Source organism: Pinus tabuliformis, chromosome 4_2 (assembly GCF_031772625.1).
Source record: "Pinus tabuliformis cultivar Carrire ecotype Pingquan chromosome 4_2, CPIR1, whole genome shotgun sequence".
Taxonomy (NCBI): Eukaryota; Viridiplantae; Streptophyta; class Pinopsida; order Pinales; family Pinaceae; genus Pinus; species Pinus tabuliformis.
In genome coordinates, this window is record NC_142304.1 from 125,398,470 (window position 1) to 125,416,791 (window position 18,322).

The 18,322-nt window shown below is 40.5% G+C and overlaps 1 protein-coding gene across 4 annotated transcripts in view; it reads right to left on the bottom strand.

Moving 5' to 3' along the window:
- LOC149168559 (RNA helicase family protein) overlaps positions 1-18,322 on the bottom strand; it is a 241,472-nt gene that overhangs the window by 105,711 nt on the left and 117,439 nt on the right. For all 4 annotated transcript variants that reach the window (XR_016259754.1, XR_016259752.1, XR_016259753.1 and 1 more), the window contains exons 5-8: positions 17,418-17,634; positions 12,281-12,719; positions 11,792-11,995; positions 9,829-9,989 (exon numbers count right to left, since the gene is read on the bottom strand). Coding sequence is in view for 1 of the 4 variants with exons in the window: in XM_089428313.1 (XP_089284439.1) it covers positions 9,829-9,989; positions 11,792-11,995; positions 12,281-12,719; positions 17,418-17,634 (1,021 nt within the window). In the remaining 3 variants the exon portion in view is untranslated. The remainder of the gene's footprint in view (positions 1-9,828; positions 9,990-11,791; positions 11,996-12,280; positions 12,720-17,417; positions 17,635-18,322) is intronic.

The window sequence follows — 18,322 nt, forward strand, 5'->3', positions numbered from 1 at the left end:
CTGGACACGTTCTCAGCGAAGTAAGGACGGCAAATTGTGATATAAATGCTGGTATAAACACTGAAAGGGAGCATAACTAACGGCCAAGTTCCAGCTTAAATTCTGGTCAAACCCACACCCACAGAGGCCATGATTTCTGGACTTAAAGAGGACTGTGTTTTATACTCAGAGTTGGGCAGCGTATTTCATCAAAGGACGAGTTTGCCGGACAGGTTCAGACCAGAACCAAGTATTACCTTTGCTGTGTGTGTAACAGTCCCCAATACCCACTTTCTGAGCTGCATTGAAGTGTAATGATAGCTGGTATGGCCGCAGGTAAAGAGGGATAGACGCTGAAGCTTTCAGACGAGGATTCTGTAGCGTATCATGCTCATTGGGAGTCTCAAGAAATAATTCCTGGGTTTATTATTGGCAGCTGGAAGCCAAAATCCCCCATGGAATAATGTGCTGTGCTCAGAACTATTAGCTGGAATAAATATGAAGTTATATTGCTCTCATTTATTCTCTGTACATTAAAACATTTATATTTCAAGAAAAAGAAAGGCTGTATGTATTAGTGCTATTCATATATTGTTCTATAACAACTGTGTAGTCATTTCTGGGTTTGATATAAGCATCACAAGTTCATTTCGAAGTCTGTGCAGCACATATCAAACAGAGTATAAACTACTCTGGAAACAAAATTTGTGAAACTCACCTACAGCAATGTGTATTTGAAATGTTTGACAAATGTCTCACCATAAATATCACTGAAGAACACAGAAATTTAGTGAACATTTGGGAGGTTCCCTTAGTTGGGATTTTACAGACACGGACAAACATTGGAGATTTAGTGTTTTGCATAATCTAAGGACCGTAGAAGAACAGGTAGACTATTCCCTAGACCTGTATGAAGGGATTCCTCTCTTTGCAAATGGAAGCCAGAGAGAGGATAAGGACTATTAGAATATATCTCTATATCTCTATTTAGTAATGCTCAGTCTTTTAGATGTTTCTATTCTTATTCTTTTAGCAGTTTCTTAGATGAAACTGTTTGTTCGATATTCTACATAGAAACCTGATGTTTCTATTCTTGTAAATATCTTTGTATTATCATTGAGCTGTTTGCTCGATGTGAATTAATTCATTGAACATTCTTTTTTGGTATCAGAGCAAGGTTAAGAGATTCTTCTTGAAACAGTAATTCTATCTGCATCGTAATCTCTTGAGTCCTTTCTAAGGTCGAGCCCTCTGTAAGCCAGGCAGCCTTCACTGAGTCTTAGCCTCGGCTTTGCTCGCTGTGATAAAAGCTTACAGTCGTCCATCTCGATACAGAAATGGATTCTTCCCTTGCATGATCTTTTTATTAAGAAAATAACTTTGGGGCGGTGACTGTTTTCATGGGAGCGGAATTTTTTTTGGCTGACCAGTTTTGCTTGGAATTGTGAATCTGGCTATCTTCGTCTTCGCCTGGCGGCTACTCGACCACAACGTGGAATTCCTCAACAATCGTGATCCAGACCCGTGGATACTTGAAAACCGTGGTTCATTCCGTGGATACATTTGAAACCCGTTATATATATTTCCAAATCTGTGGATACAAAACTCGAACCTGCGACCTTTCGCGTTATCAGCACCTGTGTATCTTTCAAACACGTATATACCTGAGACGTGACGTGAAGCTCACGTGGGCCAATACATCCGTGGTGTTTGCCGGAAGCATAGATCGTATTTGTTTCAGATCTGCGTATTTGTTTTGTGGGCCAATGTATCCGTGGTATTTGCCAGCAGTGTAAACGTGAAACTGAGACAGCATATGTGGGTCCGTATTTCAAATTTTGTATTTGCTGTATGTATGGTTCTGGTTGCCGGCAGTGGGTTACCAATCAGCGGAATTTTTTTTCTCTTGTGATCCTGACAGTCTTCATTACAAACTCAGACCTGTGACATCTGTTTATTGCATCAGTATACTCTTATGGTAGACCGGCATTTTCTTGTGGCAAACTATATTATCAGAACTGTATTAGCAGTATTACTATTGTTTTAGACAGCTGAAAGTCCGTTCTTTAAATTTTCACCAGCATAAGCAGTCAGCTACATTGTTCTTGTGTGTCATACTTTTGTATTCTCTTTGTGAAAATGGCCACACTTACCAATCTGATGTTAGAAGGAAATCAACGGTTTAATGGCAGCAACTATAACATTTGGAAACAAAGACTGCTGACCATTTTTGAGTACAGGCGTCTTGATCAACTCATTTTGGGCAAAGAGCTTCGTCCAGGTACAGCCGGGACCGATCAAGATAAATTTGATAATCGAAATCGAGAGGCTGTTATGCTTCTCAAGCTCTCTGTAGCTGATGATCAGTTACCACAGATCCCTTCTGGCAAGACAGCTGCTGAAATCTGGCAACAGTTGAAAGAATTGCATGAGACATCTGATAAAAGCAGAGCTTTTTTTCTCAAAAATCAGTTGTTCTCCATCATGATGGATGAACATATGTCTTTACAGGAACATCTCAACAAAATTAAAGACATTCGAGATCAGCTCGACGCCATTGGTCGGACCATGGAGGAAGAAGATATGGTAGTCATTACCCTGAAGAGTCTACCAAAATCTTATGAACACTTCATTGAAACACTCAATATTACAACCACAAATGTTGATCTGAAGTTTTCAGATTTATGTACCAAACTTCTGCAGCAAGATAGGTGGAAACAGCAGTTTGGTAGTGGTACTTCATCAGTGCCCTTGGAAAATGCATTTGCTGCAAAATATCAGTCCTCTCAGTCTTTTCAGCAGAGAGGATCATCTCAGTCTTTTGATCCTAACAGGAAGAAAAGTGTACAGTGTAATTACTGTCACAAGTTCGGTCACATGAAGAAAGACTGCAGGCAGAGGATTGCTGCTGAACAAAAGAAACAGGGAGGGTCACATCAGACAGCGAATGTTGCAGAACATTCCGAGCAGACAGATTCTGCCTTTTACGCCTTTATGGCTAAAAGGTCTTCAGAACATGTTCCTTCCTCTGCATGGTACATTGATTCTGGTGCATCACGCCACTTCTCTCACAGGCGTGACTGGTTTATTGACTTTTCACCTTTCAGTGATTCAGTTGTATTTGGTGGAGGTGAAAAGTACACTGTTGCTGGCAGGGGTACAGTTCAAATTCAGTCTGGTGGACGCACGCTCATATTTCTAAATGTATACTATGTTCCTGGTATGGAGATTAATCTGCTCTCTGTCAGTCAGATTATGAGGAATTCTCCTCAGCTTGATGTTATGTTCAGTGCACACAAGTGCTCCATCATTGACAGGGAGACCAGTCTGACAGTTGCTACTGGCCTCGAGGACCATGGTCTATACAGGCTACTTGACACCGGTGACTTTCCAGAAGTGGCACTAGCAGCTCGTGTCTCTCCCATCAGTACTCTATGGCATCAGCGATATGGGCATCTCAATATGCAGTATCTCTCTCAGCTCTCTCGGGAGGGACTTGTGTCAGGATTACCTGATATTCAGACTCAGCAGTTGGGGGTATGCAGCGCCTGTCAAGCGGGAAAGCAACATCGGTCGTCATTCAAAAATGGAGAATCGTGGCGCGCATCCCAAGTACTTCAGTTACTTCATGCTGATATTTGTGGTCCTATGAATACAGCTTCTATAACTGCTTGCAAATACTTTTTACTTATTGTAGATGACTTCAGTCGAAAGATGTGGGTGTATTTTTTAAAAAATAAATCTGATGCTCTTAGTACCTTTCAGAAGTTTAAAACTTTAGTTGAAAACGAATCTGGTTGTAATATCATGACCCTTAGGACCGACAATGGGGGGGAATTTTGTTCCTCAGCTTTTGCCAACTTCTGTGATATTCATGGCATCAAACATCAATTCACCACACCTTACACTCCCCAGCAGAACAGTGTTGTCGAGCGTCGCAATCGCACGGTTGTTGAAATGGCTCGTTCCATGTTACAACACCGGAGTGTTCCAAACAAATTCTGGGCTGAAGCAGTATTTACTGTTGTTTACCTTCTTAACCGATCCCCTACTCAGGCTGTTAAAGGGAAGACTCCTGAAGAAGTGTGGTCTGGTCGTAAGCCTAAGATCAGTCATCTCAAAGTTTTTGGCTCAGTTGCATATGTTTGGATTCCATCTGCTAAGCGATCTAAGTTGGATTCCAAAAGTCAGAAACTCATGATGACAGGATACAGTGATCATCACAAGGCTTATAGGCTGATAGATATAGCCACTGGTCGACTTAGCTTCAGTCGAGATGTAGTATTCGATGAAGACAGAGGATTCTTTCAGTCTTCTTCTTCTGAGCAGCGTTCTGAGGATCCGCCTCACAGTGTTCTTCTTCCAGTCAGTCCATCTGATGGGAGGGATGATGTAGCATCAAGATTTGATACTACTCTATCTGAGCTTCCCCCAGAAGCTAATCCCCCTCCTGCTGTCCCTATTGCTCTTGAGCCTGCTTCTCTTCCTCCTGATATTGGTCCCTCTAATCCTGATATTGGTTCTTCTTCTCTTCGGCCAAAATGGTGGGCTAAAACCATAGGTGATCTCTGGGATGATGAGCTCCTTGAAGGTAGAACTTCTAGGCATAAGAACAGACAACAGTCTACAGTCAATTTTGCTCTTATGGCTAACCTTCACAGTACTTTTGAGCCTCAAACATATTCAGAAGCTAAGGGTATATCTGAGTGGGAACAGGCTATGGAAGCAGAATTTCAGAGTCTTCAGAAGAATCACACATGGGCTCTTTCTGATCTTCCCGCAGACAAAAAACCCATAGGCTGCAAATGGGTGTATAAAGTCAAATACAAAGCTGATGGAACCTTAGACAAGTATAAAGCTCGGCTTGTGGCTCGAGGATTTTCACAGCAGGAAGGCATCGACTATGAGGAGACTTTTGCTCCTACAGCCAAGATGAGTACTATCAGGCTTGTGCTTGCCCTAGCAGCTCAGTTCAATTGGAAAGTTCATCAGATGGATGTAAAAAGTGCTTTCCTAAATGGTGATCTCCAAGAAGAAGTCTACATGACGCAGCCTCCAGGATTCAAGGTTGCTGGTCAAGAACAGAAAGTGTGTCGATTAGTTAAAGCAATCTATGGATTGAAACAAGCTCCTCGGGCTTGGTACATAAAAATTGATCAGTATCTGACAAATCAAGGTTTTCAGAGGAGTCCATCTGATGCAAACTTGTATATCAAGCATACTGATGATGATATCTTGTTTGTAGTTGTCTATGTGGATGATCTTATCATTACTGGCAGCTCTGCACATTTGATCCATGGGATCAAACAAGATCTATGCAGAACTTTTGAGATGACAGACTTGGGACTTCTTCATTAATGTCTGGGGGTTGAAGTGTGGCAGACTGAAAATCAGATCTTTCTTTCTCAGTCCAAGTATGCCAAAAATCTTGTGGAAAGGTTCAGAATGCAGGATTGCAAACCGGCCACGACTCCTATGGAACCAGGACTCAAACTTTCAGCACAGTCATCCTCTCCTCTTGTGGATGAAACTCTATTCAGGCAATTAGTGGGCAGTCTCATCTATCTTACTGCTACCAGACCTGACATCAGTTTTGCAGTAAGCTACATTTCTCGCTTTATGTCAGCTCCTAAAGCTGATCATTGGATAGCAGCAAAGCGGGTGCTACGATATGTGCGTGGTACTTCTGATTATGGCCTCTTATATACTCACAGCTCCACTTCTATTCTCAGTGGCTACACTGACTCTGACTGGGCCGGTTCGGTTGATGACCGTAAATCTACAGCTGGGTATGTGTTTAGTCTAGGATCTGGAGCTGTTACTTGGACTAGTAAGAAGCAACAGGTTGTGGCTCTCTCCTCAACAGAAGCAGAGTATCGGGGAGCAGTTAAGGCCGCCTGTGAGGCAGTTTGGCTTCATCGTATGCTTGCAGATATGCATGTTTTTCAGACAGGGCCTACTTCTTTGTTTTGTGATAATCAGGGAGTGCTCAAACTTGCCAAGAATCCTGTCTTTCATGAACGAACAAAGCATGTGGAAACTCACTGCCACTACATTCGACAGCTGGTTGAAGACGGCTCAGTTCAGTTGCACTATGTTCCCACCACAGAGCAGCCCGCCGATATTTTTACCAAGCCTCTTGGTCCTGATAAATTTGTAAAATTTCGCGGGTCTATTGGTGTTGTAAATAGATTGAGCATTAAGGGAGGGTATTAGAATATATCTCTATATCTCTATTTAGTAATGCTCAGTCTTTTAGATGTTTCTATTCTTATTCTTTTAGCAGTTTCTTAGATGAAACTGTTTGTTCGATATTCTACATAGAAACCTGATGTTTCTATTCTTGTAAATATCTTTGTATTATCATTGAGCTGTTTGCTCCATGTGAATTAATTCATTGAACATTCTTTTAAGGACATTGAAGAGTATATGAATATAAGTCTTCTAGGGTTGGTAGAGGGACTCCATTGGGTAGCTTGGTTTCAACTTTGAAAACAAGGGAGGTGTGGAGCAATGCACTAACACAATGACAGGCCTGGCCTTCAAGGAAACTTTTGTATGTGGCAATGACAGGACTAGAGGTCAGAAGAAACTAGGCGATTCTTTAATCTGTCAACCCAGCAATGGTCCAACTTTTCAGAAGTTAATGGGGTTGAAGTCATCCAAAGTTGCTACACTGTATTTGTTCATAGAGCAGAGGTGTAGATTGTTCTACAGAAGAAGCAAGAGGTGTAGAGTTTTCAAAGCTTTGATGAAGGAGAGACTAGTGAAGCCTCTGAATTTCATTGAAGGTTTAAACCCAAATAAAGGAAGGAAAGACTGTGCTAGGAGAGAAGGTGATGAAATGCAAGTAACCTCTAGAAGAAAGGGCAGATAATGCATAAAGCTATTGAAGATGAAGGATAAGCTAGTACAGGCCCACAGGGTGAGGGCATAAGTATGGAGCAAGTTGTAGGAATTGCAAGCATGATGTTAACAGGTCATTTCTATGGAAGCGTTTCAACAGAGAATAATCTTGTACAGTGGATACATCAGAACTGTTCAAACTTCAAAATTGCTTGGTTACTATAACAAACAAACCCTGTTTGTATTTCAAACATAGAATTATTTTGTAGATATATAAATATATTGAATGATAAAAATGCATATTAATGATGATATTACAATGAGGGGGTCCCGTGTTGAATTTTTGTAACCATGGTCGGTCTTTATAATTTTTATTTTTGTCCTTAATGTATTTGAAAAGCATGTTCTTCATGCTTGGGTCAAAAGAAAAATATTATAAAGCATGTTCTTCATGCTGTTTTCAAAAGAAGAAAATTTGAAATTTTTTAAATTAGAATTTTTGACTCCAAAGGAAGCCAAGTCAGCCTCCTCCTAGCCAAGTCAGCCCCTTCAAGTGTTCAAGTCATCCCCAATCTAAGAGGCACCCATTCGACCCCACAAAAGACTACAAATATATCATTTGTCCTCCCTCCAAGCAAGCAATTCAGATCTGTCTGAAGCAAGCGAAAAGCCTAGTCTGAGGAAAAACAAAGAGCCTAATCTGAGGCTGGAAAGAAGGTTATCTGAGGTAGTGACTAAGCCTATCTGAGGCAGTGAATAAGCCTATCTGAGCTCAAGAAGGAAGGACGAATTCAAGGCTTGGTGAAGGATGAATGTCTCTCTCAAGTGCAAGACTGAATCTCTGTGGAAGATCTCTGTTGAAGGACAAATCTATGAATCTCTGTTGAAGGTTGAACCGATTTCTGTGATAAAGGCCTGATCACTGTGCTGGACCGAACCTCTGTAAAGAGAACAAATTTTCTGTAAGAGGACCGAATTCTGAGTAAGGCAGAAGACTTAATTCTAAGCAGACCTAATCAGACCAAATTCTATGGGCAGATGACTTGACTAGGATGGAGGATGGACCAGGTTTGACCTAGTATTTGTCTAAGATGTATCTCTGTTGAATTGAAGGATTTCTCTAAAGAAAAGGTTGCTGGGTTTTTCCCCATGTGAGTTTTCCCAGTGTAAATTCTTGTGTTCTTGTGTGGCTGTCTCTTTATGATCCTCTAGCATTTTTGTTTTTACTGTTGAAGTTCTCTGTGTAATTGTTTTATAATGAATAATAAATGTAAGAAAAGATCGATCTAAGGGAAATCATAAGAAACAATTATCAGTTTAAAGTTTAAACGACTATTGAAAACTCAACACCCTGTGGTGGTGGAAGACATTATGGAGGTTAAAAACTCTACAGAAATCAAAAGTATATATGTGGATTTCCTTAAGGAATAACGCATTGCCCTGGGAGGCACAGAAAAGGGGAAATTGCCAAGGCCATGGAAGATGTACAGTGTAAAAAAGCTGTAGAAACTATAGACCACCAGCTGAATAGCTCTGTAAATCGAAAGATTGCTTGGGCAGAATAGGAACTGCGGACTGGATGTGAGAGTGGTCGGAATGCGCAATCAGTTGGAGAATGTTTGAAACATTAAATGCAGAACAAGTAAAAGGTTCTTGAGCTCTTCCATCAGTGGCCTCATGGGGCATTTGCTTAGTATGCAATTCAGCCATATTTCAGAGAAAAAGAGTTCCAGCTTTTCAAAATGCTTATCCGATCTGATCCCTTTTAACATCCACGAGGCTAAAGATAGCCTATGCGACAGATTGCTTCTTCATCTGACTGTCAGTATTCGGCCATTTTCCTGTGAAACCTCACAATAAACGCTCCCAGCTTCTCAACAAACACCTCGCTAAATAAATTATACCAAGAGCAACGCAAAGATGCCTGAATCATCCACTAATTGATCAGAGGTGATCCTGGCACTATTTTGGTGGTGCATGCCAAGCTCATCCTGAGGTAAGTGAAGGAGGTGGTATCTTATTCCTGTCTACGTCACACTTCTGGCAGTTCAAAGCAAGCTTGGGGAATGGTTCCAACAATTATGCTGAGTTGTTAGCAATAAAACTGTTGATGAATTTGATTTCGAGTCTGGACTAATGAATCCAATATCTTCACGTCTTCAGTGATTCAGCTGCGGTAATAAACTGAAGTTAAGCAAGTTTAAGATGAGAAATCTGATTCTCATCCCAATCTTAGGTGCTGAAGCATTTGGAGACAGCCTTCTCCAAAGTATATCATTCAACCACATGTTCAAAGAACTTATTGTACAGGCCTGCCCCTTGTCCAAAGAAGGTTTACTGTTGAACTATACTGAAGGTTGGATTCAGGACTTCAAAAATGGCGGTGCTCTTCCTATCTATCCAATGACACTGGGATCGCTATCATTGTAGGATGAATTAATATCGATACACAGTTTATGCTATTGGCTGTCTGCCTTTTTGTCATTTCACTGGCATTCCTATGGCTGAAGTATGGAATAATTTTTATTCTGCTCACTAAGCCATTATAGACTAGATAGTTGCTAAAGGCCTTATTTTTTCTGTAAGAACGAAAGAAATGCTTTTCAGAAAAATACTACAAACATAGATAGGAAAGGTCAAGGGATGCATGACATCCCCAGGGGACTGCAAGTTTATGTTTGTGAAAATGCTGGAAAATGCATCTGTGGAATCTACACTTTTATATCCAAAAAAAGTTTATGACCTTTCTCCGAGGAAAAAAAAAGACCTTGCTGATATTAACCTCCTGGTTGAGTACATGATCTATGCCCAATCCTCTAGCCAACGGGATGAGAAAATCTAGGACAATTCATCATTGGTTGGTCATGGTACAAATGCCTTGTATGCTTATGATAGCAAAGGAAAATTCTCAAATTTAAACTCTGCTCATTTGAACATCCTGAGGAACCAAGAATTAGTAAATGTCTGCCATACTTTAAATTTAGTGATACCCGATGTTCTTACCTTCTTTGTAGAGCTTGTGCTTTTGAAATTGGCATCACAATCAACGATTCCACTCCTATGCGAGGATTGTATGAACGGGCTTTTACCAATCCTGGATCTATTACATAACGAATTCCAGGAATTGTGACAGAGGTTTCAGCAATATTTGTTGCCAATATAACCTGTACCAAAAAAAGATAAGAAACAGGAAAGCAAACTCTGTATGGCATCCAAATATGTGCACAAAGATAAAACTCTGACCATTCAGATACAAATATTCTAGCTTAATCTGGAAATTCATTAAAAACTAAACAATACAATCTTGTATTTGGACTCTGGAGTAGATACTGGAATCTGCTTGTATTTGGAGTAGAGATACTGTCTCGAACAATACAATCTTGGCTATATGTTATGCCTCTAGTATTCATCTCAATAACTTGCATGATTGTTGTTCAAAAGGGTGTGAAGGGATTTTCCATATGACTTTAAAAGGTCACTAAGTATAGTTGTAAGCAATATTCCATGTAAATGTCCAATTCTGGTCTATGTACAGTTTTGCCAATCTGTGTAGCAAATGGTGGTTCTCCTGGTTTTATTATCTCATGCATACTGCTGATAAGAATTATTACACCTTACTTAAGTTACATTGTTCATACTTAATATTTCCATCTGAAGTTGGGACTCAATTGTAAAAATTTCTGTGGGTATGTTCTCTTTCCTCCAGGGAAGTAGAACTAAAATTACCTACAAAAGCAATTACTGCCAATAAGCAACCTTATCACTGCCATAATTCTACAAGGCTCTGCCATATGCAAACAGAAGTCATTTGAGCTGGAGAATAAACATTTCTTGGACTGCTACAGTGAGCCATGTTTCATGGAAAGAGGGACCCTCACACTGATATAACTACCAAAAGAACACACTTGGAGACTGAGGAGAGATTTAAAACATTGGAAATATCACACTGCTGTACGGAGGATGCGCTGCTATTTATATTATGATGCTGGTAACATTCCTTACTGTTTGTATGTATCATTGTTTGGACATTTGGGACAGCAAAGGGAAGATTGACTAAACTTGAAATTTGCAACCTTGTCCACTAAGCACAAGGCACCAATGCCTCCTTACAGTCACACTAATATTTGATATAAAGCTTGTTCTATATCAGAAAGTAAATATCCTAAATAAAGCTGCATCCCAGCATCTTGTAGGATCAAATTGTTACATCTTGAATCTATACTTCATGTTGAAATTTTTCCTCGAATTTCCATGACTGATTCTCCAACTGTAATGCATGTGTTAAATCTGTCCTAAGGGTTATATTACAAATGGTATAGGGATTATGTCAAGGTTTTAAATATATGACAATTTGGGTGGGTCGTTTACTATGCTAAATTAGATATATAAATCTCCTAAATAAATATGTAAATTGGAACCTGTGGATTGAACTTAGGTATGGGCACATGGTGTGTTTAGACTTCAACAATAATGATGATAGGAGTTTGTTACACAGGAGGTCAAATAGCTGCCTCTTTAGGCCAACTTGTCCGGAGAGGGGTGCCTTGGCCTGTGGATGACATTTTGACTCTTTTGACTCAAGATAAAATAGTTATTTTTCTTACAAGAAGTCCAAATGGGACTTTAACTCAATTAAATTTCTTTGACTCATAATAAATTTTATTTTTGACTCAATTCGCCCTATAAGCATGAAGAACATGCATAAAATACATCAATAATACATTTGAATTGCATTATGAAGACCGATACTAGTTGCATTTTCAACAGTATTTAATGTATAGATCAGGATTGAGACTCTATACTCTGGAAATTGGTTTTCCACACCTTAAGACTGAGACAATTGTGTTTCACATCAAATTTGAATCAAATGTGTTAATAAATTAAGATGGTGAATCATTCACAAAACTCAATCCTACATAGCATATATTTCCCATGAGCAGAAGCATCCAAAGGACACATTACCCACCTTACGATAACCAACAGAGGCTGGTTTGAAAACTTGCATTTGCTGCTCAGAAGGAAGGGCTGCGTATATAGATACAATAGATAATTTTTGCATGCGTTCAGGCAAATGTGCAGCACGCTCTTGCAGAAGTCTCTCCATGGATTCAATTTCCTCTTGCCCAGTTAAGAAGACAAGAATGTCACCAGAAGACTCCTCCATATGAATCTATAAAACAAAACCCAAAGTTAACTTCTGCAGCCAAACCAAATACTTATCTAGTTCTAAATGACAACCATTGATAAAAGCCTAAAGGAAGCTATTTTAACCCAGAAATGCAAGTTTAGGAAATGTACTTTACATGTTAAAGAAATTATTAACAAGGACTGTCATACAACCAGAATTATGCCAAAAATTAAAATGGCAATTCAGAATGTGGTGGGAATCATAAAGGACTAATATGTAACTTGAAATTCACTGTCAACTTGAGAATATGAGAAACTCAATAGCTACCTGAAACACAGTTACCAATGCTGCATCAAGATAGTCTGGCTCTGCTGTGTAGGTATACATGATTTCTACAGGGTATTGTCGTCCTTGAATGTAAACAGCTTTCGCCCCACCAAAATATTCAGAAAATCCTCTGGCGTCCAAAGTAGCAGACATAATTACCAGCTTCAAGGGATCCACTTTTGTATCCAGAGATGCCTTGGAATTCTTAGAAAGTGAGTAACTATGTTCATCCATATTCTCTTCATTTTCTCGCACTGATTGTCTGGATTTTTCATTCTCCGTTGCAATGTCCTTGTCCTGCCTAGCAACTGAAAGAGATCTCCTCTTTTGTACATCTTTCAATAGACCTAATAGCACATCTGTGTGTACTGTTCTCTCATGTGCCTCATCTACAATAATGACACAATATTTATGAAGAAGTGGGTCCAGTAATGCTTCCCTGCAGACAATTAGAAGAATGAATGAAAAGCATACTGTTAAGTTAGAATGCATGTTAAATTTGGACAACTAGGTCCAAACTCCATGTTCTGATGCTCAGATTAAGAGGCTAATATTTTTGTTGGATTCCTCTTTCTGAGAGGTGTAAAATCCATATAAAAATAGTCTTAATCCGATGAGCAGAACTTATATTTTGAATTTATTATTCTTAATAAATTATATGTGCAAAGGTCAGCCAGTTTTGTAATGTAGGCTCACATGCCCAACAGATGTGTCACACACCCTCATTGATGGATATATATATACAGGAAAAGTTGGAGAGAATTAGATCACAAAACCATCTCACATCTTCCTCTCTCATCCTAAAAAGTACGAGCTACCTGGAGGACGAATTTCAGCCACACGTGGGAAGGACGAAGAGGATGTTTCTGCTGCTAGGGTTTCGCAGAAGTTGACCAGCGTTGACTTTGGTCAACGCTTGGTCCAAACAAGCTGAAAACTTGTGGGAGGTTCGATTTTTGAAGGCCATACTACCTGGCACAAAAATCGAGGTCAAAGGGTTGACCGTTTTGCTGCTGCGTTGACTTTTAGCTTGCTGCCCCTGCGTTGACTTTTCAGGACAGCGTTGACTTTTGTAGAACTGACTTGGGTTGACTCATCTACTGGTTGGAGGGTTGTTGTGACACATGCTGGGCTGGCTGACCAAAGGAGACTTTGCTGGTTGAAGCATCCTGTTGACCGCCGAAACAAACACATACACTTTTCTTGTTTCTGATTTGTCTTCTGTAAGATCTGCTTATATGTTCTATCTGCATTTTGCTTATCTACTTGTATGATTGCTGTGAGAAAAGTGAAATTGCTCTTAGCATAGAACATCTACAAAACTTTACATGGTATCAGAGCTGAGGTGAAGACAAACTCTATCTATAGCAATCATCATCGAAGGAAATGGATTCCTCTAAGCTTGAATTCAGGGAGAATGACAAGCTGACTGGAAGTGATGACTTCCATGCCTGGAAGATGTTATTAGATCTCAAATTAGAAGATCATGATCTCCTAGATCATGTGACAGGGAAGATTCAAGAACCTCCATCAAATGCCTCTGCTGCTGTTAAACACAAGTATAAGAAGGGAGAAATCAGAGCAAAACTGCTGATCAGGGAATCCATAAATAAGAGTCTGGTTGCCTACATATCTGAACTAGGCACATCCAAGGAGATGTATGACAAACTGATACTTATGTTCCGAGTAAACAATGTGAACCAAGTGCTATTCCTCAAGAACAAGTTGAAGAATATGAAGAAGGGCCGAGACGAGTCTATTCAAACTTTCTTTATGAAGTTGACCGAAACCAGGAACAATCTGCTAGCTATTGGGGAAACAATAGCTGATCGTGAGATGGTTCTCACCGCACTTGGAGGACTTCCATATGAATGGCAAGTATTCACAACTACCATTCTCAACAATAATACCATCCCTAACTTTGATGAGCTTCTGTCTAGATGTATGCAAGAAGAAACAAGGATGAAGGAATTTGATAATGAAAGCAAGAAGCCGTGTAGATACCAAGGGTATCTAGCTGCCATGAGTACTATTATACAATCTGAACCTGGATCTTTTGAAGAAGCCATCAAGCATCAAGTCTGGAAGGATGCTATGCATGAAGAATATGAGGCTATTATGAAGAATGATGTCTGGGATGTGGTCCCGAGACCGAAGGACAAATCTGTTGTCACCGCTAAATGGCTCTACAAGATTAAACATGGATCTGATGGGAGTGCTGAAAAGTTTAAGGCAAGATTTGTTGCCCGTGGCTTCTCTCAAAAGGAAGGAATTGACTATGACGATATATTTGCACCTGTGGCTCGATATACCACCATCCGATCCATCATAGCCCTTGCTGCTACGCAAGGATGGAGTCTTCATCAGATGGATGTCAAGACTGCTTTTCTGCATGGTGCAATAAAGGAAGAGGTGTATGTAGAACAACCTCTGGGATTTGAAGTTCAAGATCGAGACACTTATGTCTGCAGGTTGAAGAAAGCCCTCTATGGGTTAAAGCAAGCACCCAGAGCTTGGTATGAGAGGATGGATAGTTACTTGATGAAGCTGGGCTTCACTCGAAGCAATGTTGATCCAAACCTTTACTTTAAGGTTGAGGAAGGAAAGCCTCTCATTCTAGTGCTGTATGTGGACGACCTCTTCCTGACAGGTGATGACCCTCTCATTCATCAATGTAAGAGGGAGCTTGCTGCTGAGTTCGAGATGAAAGACCTAGGACTGATGCACTATTTCCTAGGCCTGGAGGTCTGGCAGAGACCTGGAGAGATTTTCCTTTCTCAAGGAAAGTATATTGTGAAGCTTCTAGAAAGATTTGGGATGGTGGACTGTAAGTCCGTGTCGACACCAATGGAACTCAACTTTAAGAAGTTGAGTGGCAGCGCTGCAGGGCCTATCTTGACCAATCCTACTGAGTATCGTCAACTCATAGGAGCTTTGATGTTCTTAGTGAACACCCGTCCGGACATATGTTTTGCAGTGAATACTTTGAGTCAACAGATGGTTGAGCCTCATCATTTTCACTGGGTTGGTGCCAAGAATCTTTTGAGATATCTTCGGGGCACGATAAACCATGGGCTGAGATACACTGCCAGGAGTGTGATACTCCGGGGATATACTGATGCCGATTGGGCTGGCAGTGTGGTGGATCGTAAGAGCACATCTGGATGCTGTTTCAATCTTGGTTCTGCTTCGATCTCATGGATGAGCAGGAAGCAGAAGTCGGTGGCTTTGAGCACCACGGAGGCCGAATACATTGCTGCTAGTATGGCCTGTTGTGAAGCAGTTTGGTTGAGGAAGCTCTTTAGTGAGCTGTTCCAACATGTGCTAGATACCACTGTAATACTCTGTGATAATCAGAGTGGGATTCGTATGACTGAGAATCCTGTGTTCCACGACCGATCCAAGCATATTGATATCAGGTACCACTTTATCCGGGATATGGTACAGCAAGGCGCCGTAAGGCTCGATCATATAGGAACTGATGAGCAGGTCGCGGATATTCTCACTAAGCCCCTGGGGAAGGTCAAGTTCCTAACCTTCCGTGAGAGTCTTGGTGTCGTGGAAAGACCCTATGATGTGGGTCCTGTTGGACGATGAGCTCTGGGAGCTCTGGGGGGCTTTGGGGATAGCTTCTCGGAGCTATAAGCACTCATAATGCTTCTGCCCCACCCTTGTGATTATTGAGCTGGTTCGCCACTCATTTAATTTGTGCCCCGTATGCATCCTACCCATTGAGTTCAGGGCTCATGGGAAGTACCTCTCATTTGGCCAATGAGGTGTGGAAAAGCTAGAGACTATTAGCAAAGACTGATGGACGCATCAGAGATTGCCGTACTCTCTATCTAGGATGGCATGGTCCAACCACTTGATCTGGGATCAAGATTTGTGAGGTCTGGGACCTCTGGACTGATTATGTCAGTCGGGGAATGATGTCTTTGTGACTGACCCACTTCTGTTCTGAAATAAAGAAGCCAGCAAAGCAAGTTTCGGCGGGATGACTCACGATGTAAATTGCACTAATAGATGGAGTTCTCCCTAGTTGAGAGGGAGTGTTAAATTTGGACAACTAGGTCCAAACTCCATGTTCTGATGCTCAGATTAAGAGGCTAATATTTTTGTTGGATTCCTCTTTCTGAGAGGTGTAAAATCCATATAAAAATAGTCTTAATCCGATGAGCAGAACTTATATTTTGAATTTATTATTCTTAATAAATTATATGTGCAAAGGTCAGCCAGTTTTGTAATGTAGGCTCACATGCCCAACAGATGTGTCACACACCCTCATTGATGGATATATATATACAGGAAAAGTTGGAGAGAATTAGATCACAAAACCATCTCACATCTTCCTCTCTCATCCTAAAAAGTACGAGCTACCTGGAGGACGAATTTCAGCCACACGTGGGAAGGACGAAGAGGATGTTTCTGCTGCTAGGGTTTCGCAGAAGTTTGACCAGCGTTGACTTTGGTCAACGCTTGGTCCAAACAAGCTGAAAACTTGTGGGAGGTTCGATTTTTGAAGGCCATACTACCTGGCACAAAAATCGAGGTCAAAGGGTTGACCGTTTTGCTGCTGCGTTGACTTTTAGCTTGCTGCCCCTGCGTTGACTTTTCAGGACAGCGTTGACTTTTGTAGAACTGACTTGGGTTGACTCATCTACTGGTTGGAGGGTTGTTGTGACACATGCTGGGCTGGCTGACCAAAGGAGACTTTGCTGGTTGAAGCATCCTGTTGACCGCCGAAACAAACACATACATTTTTCTTGTTTCTGATTTGTCTTCTGTAAGATCTGCTTATATGTTCTATCTGCATTTTGCTTATCTACTTGTATGATTGCTGTGAGAAAAGTGAAATTGCTCTTAGCATAGAACATCTACAAAACTTTACAATGCATCTATCCTTATTTACTAGATTTCAGCTGCTAAACACTCGATATCTAGTTTGTTAATTGTCTGAACTTTGAAGCCACGGGGATTCGATTTCTTTAGCCTTGTGTCCAAGCAATAAAAAAAGCCTAGAAATATGTCATACTAATCAAATTAAAAACCAATTTTTTTTACTGAGGCTGCAACAAAAGTAATTCATAAAAAATGAAAACAAACAAGAATATCTTGACCATTCATGGCAGAACACCACCTCAATAACATGCCATCAGTCATGTATTTGATCCGGGTGGCTCTAGATGTTGCATCCTCAAACCTGATTGTATACCCAACTTCCTGACCCAACTGGACAGAAGCTTCCTCAGCAACCCGTGTAGCAACCGTAACTGCTGCAACTCGCCGAGGCTGAGTGATTCCAATAATCTTTTCAGAATGACAGAAGCCAGCACTGAACAAGAACTGTGGCAACTCTACAATCATAATTGACAAAATAAGTGAGACACCATGTGGACTCAGCATGTGTGAAATCTATTCTATATGCAGAACCCAGGCATTTAAGTTATCAAAATATTGGATTTTGAGCCAAAATAAATTACATCAAGCCATCTGAAATTATTCTATAACATCTATTATCAAGTGTAATTCAGTATGATATTTTTCATTCTATGAACCCAAATGAAAAATTCAATGAAATTAGAAATTTAATATCCATCTAAAGCGCAGTACTAACATGAGAGACGAAACACTGTTACAAAAATTGCCTCATTGAAACCCGGCAAGGAGAGAAAAGGTAAGACTTTGACCAAGGCTCACGCAAAACTCAACTAATACAAAGCCTCAGTTCTGTGATATATAATGAGGGCCAGTGAGATTGGACAGACCTGTGATATCATCGACCTGTCAGAAAAACTCAGTACTTGCAGATCAGAGTTTAACACGCAAGTACTTGCAAAGACAACAAGTCAAATTCATAAGCTGCAAGCTTGACTCAGAAAGACATTGACTTGACCTGTTTGAGCAGGTGAGCTGACTTTGACCTGCAAATCCATGTCAAACCCTATGGGTATGGTAACACTGGCAGAAAATTACAAATTAAAGCTACAATGTGAACTGCTGATAACTAGGTGTAACCATAAGTCTCACATCTCCAGCAGTATA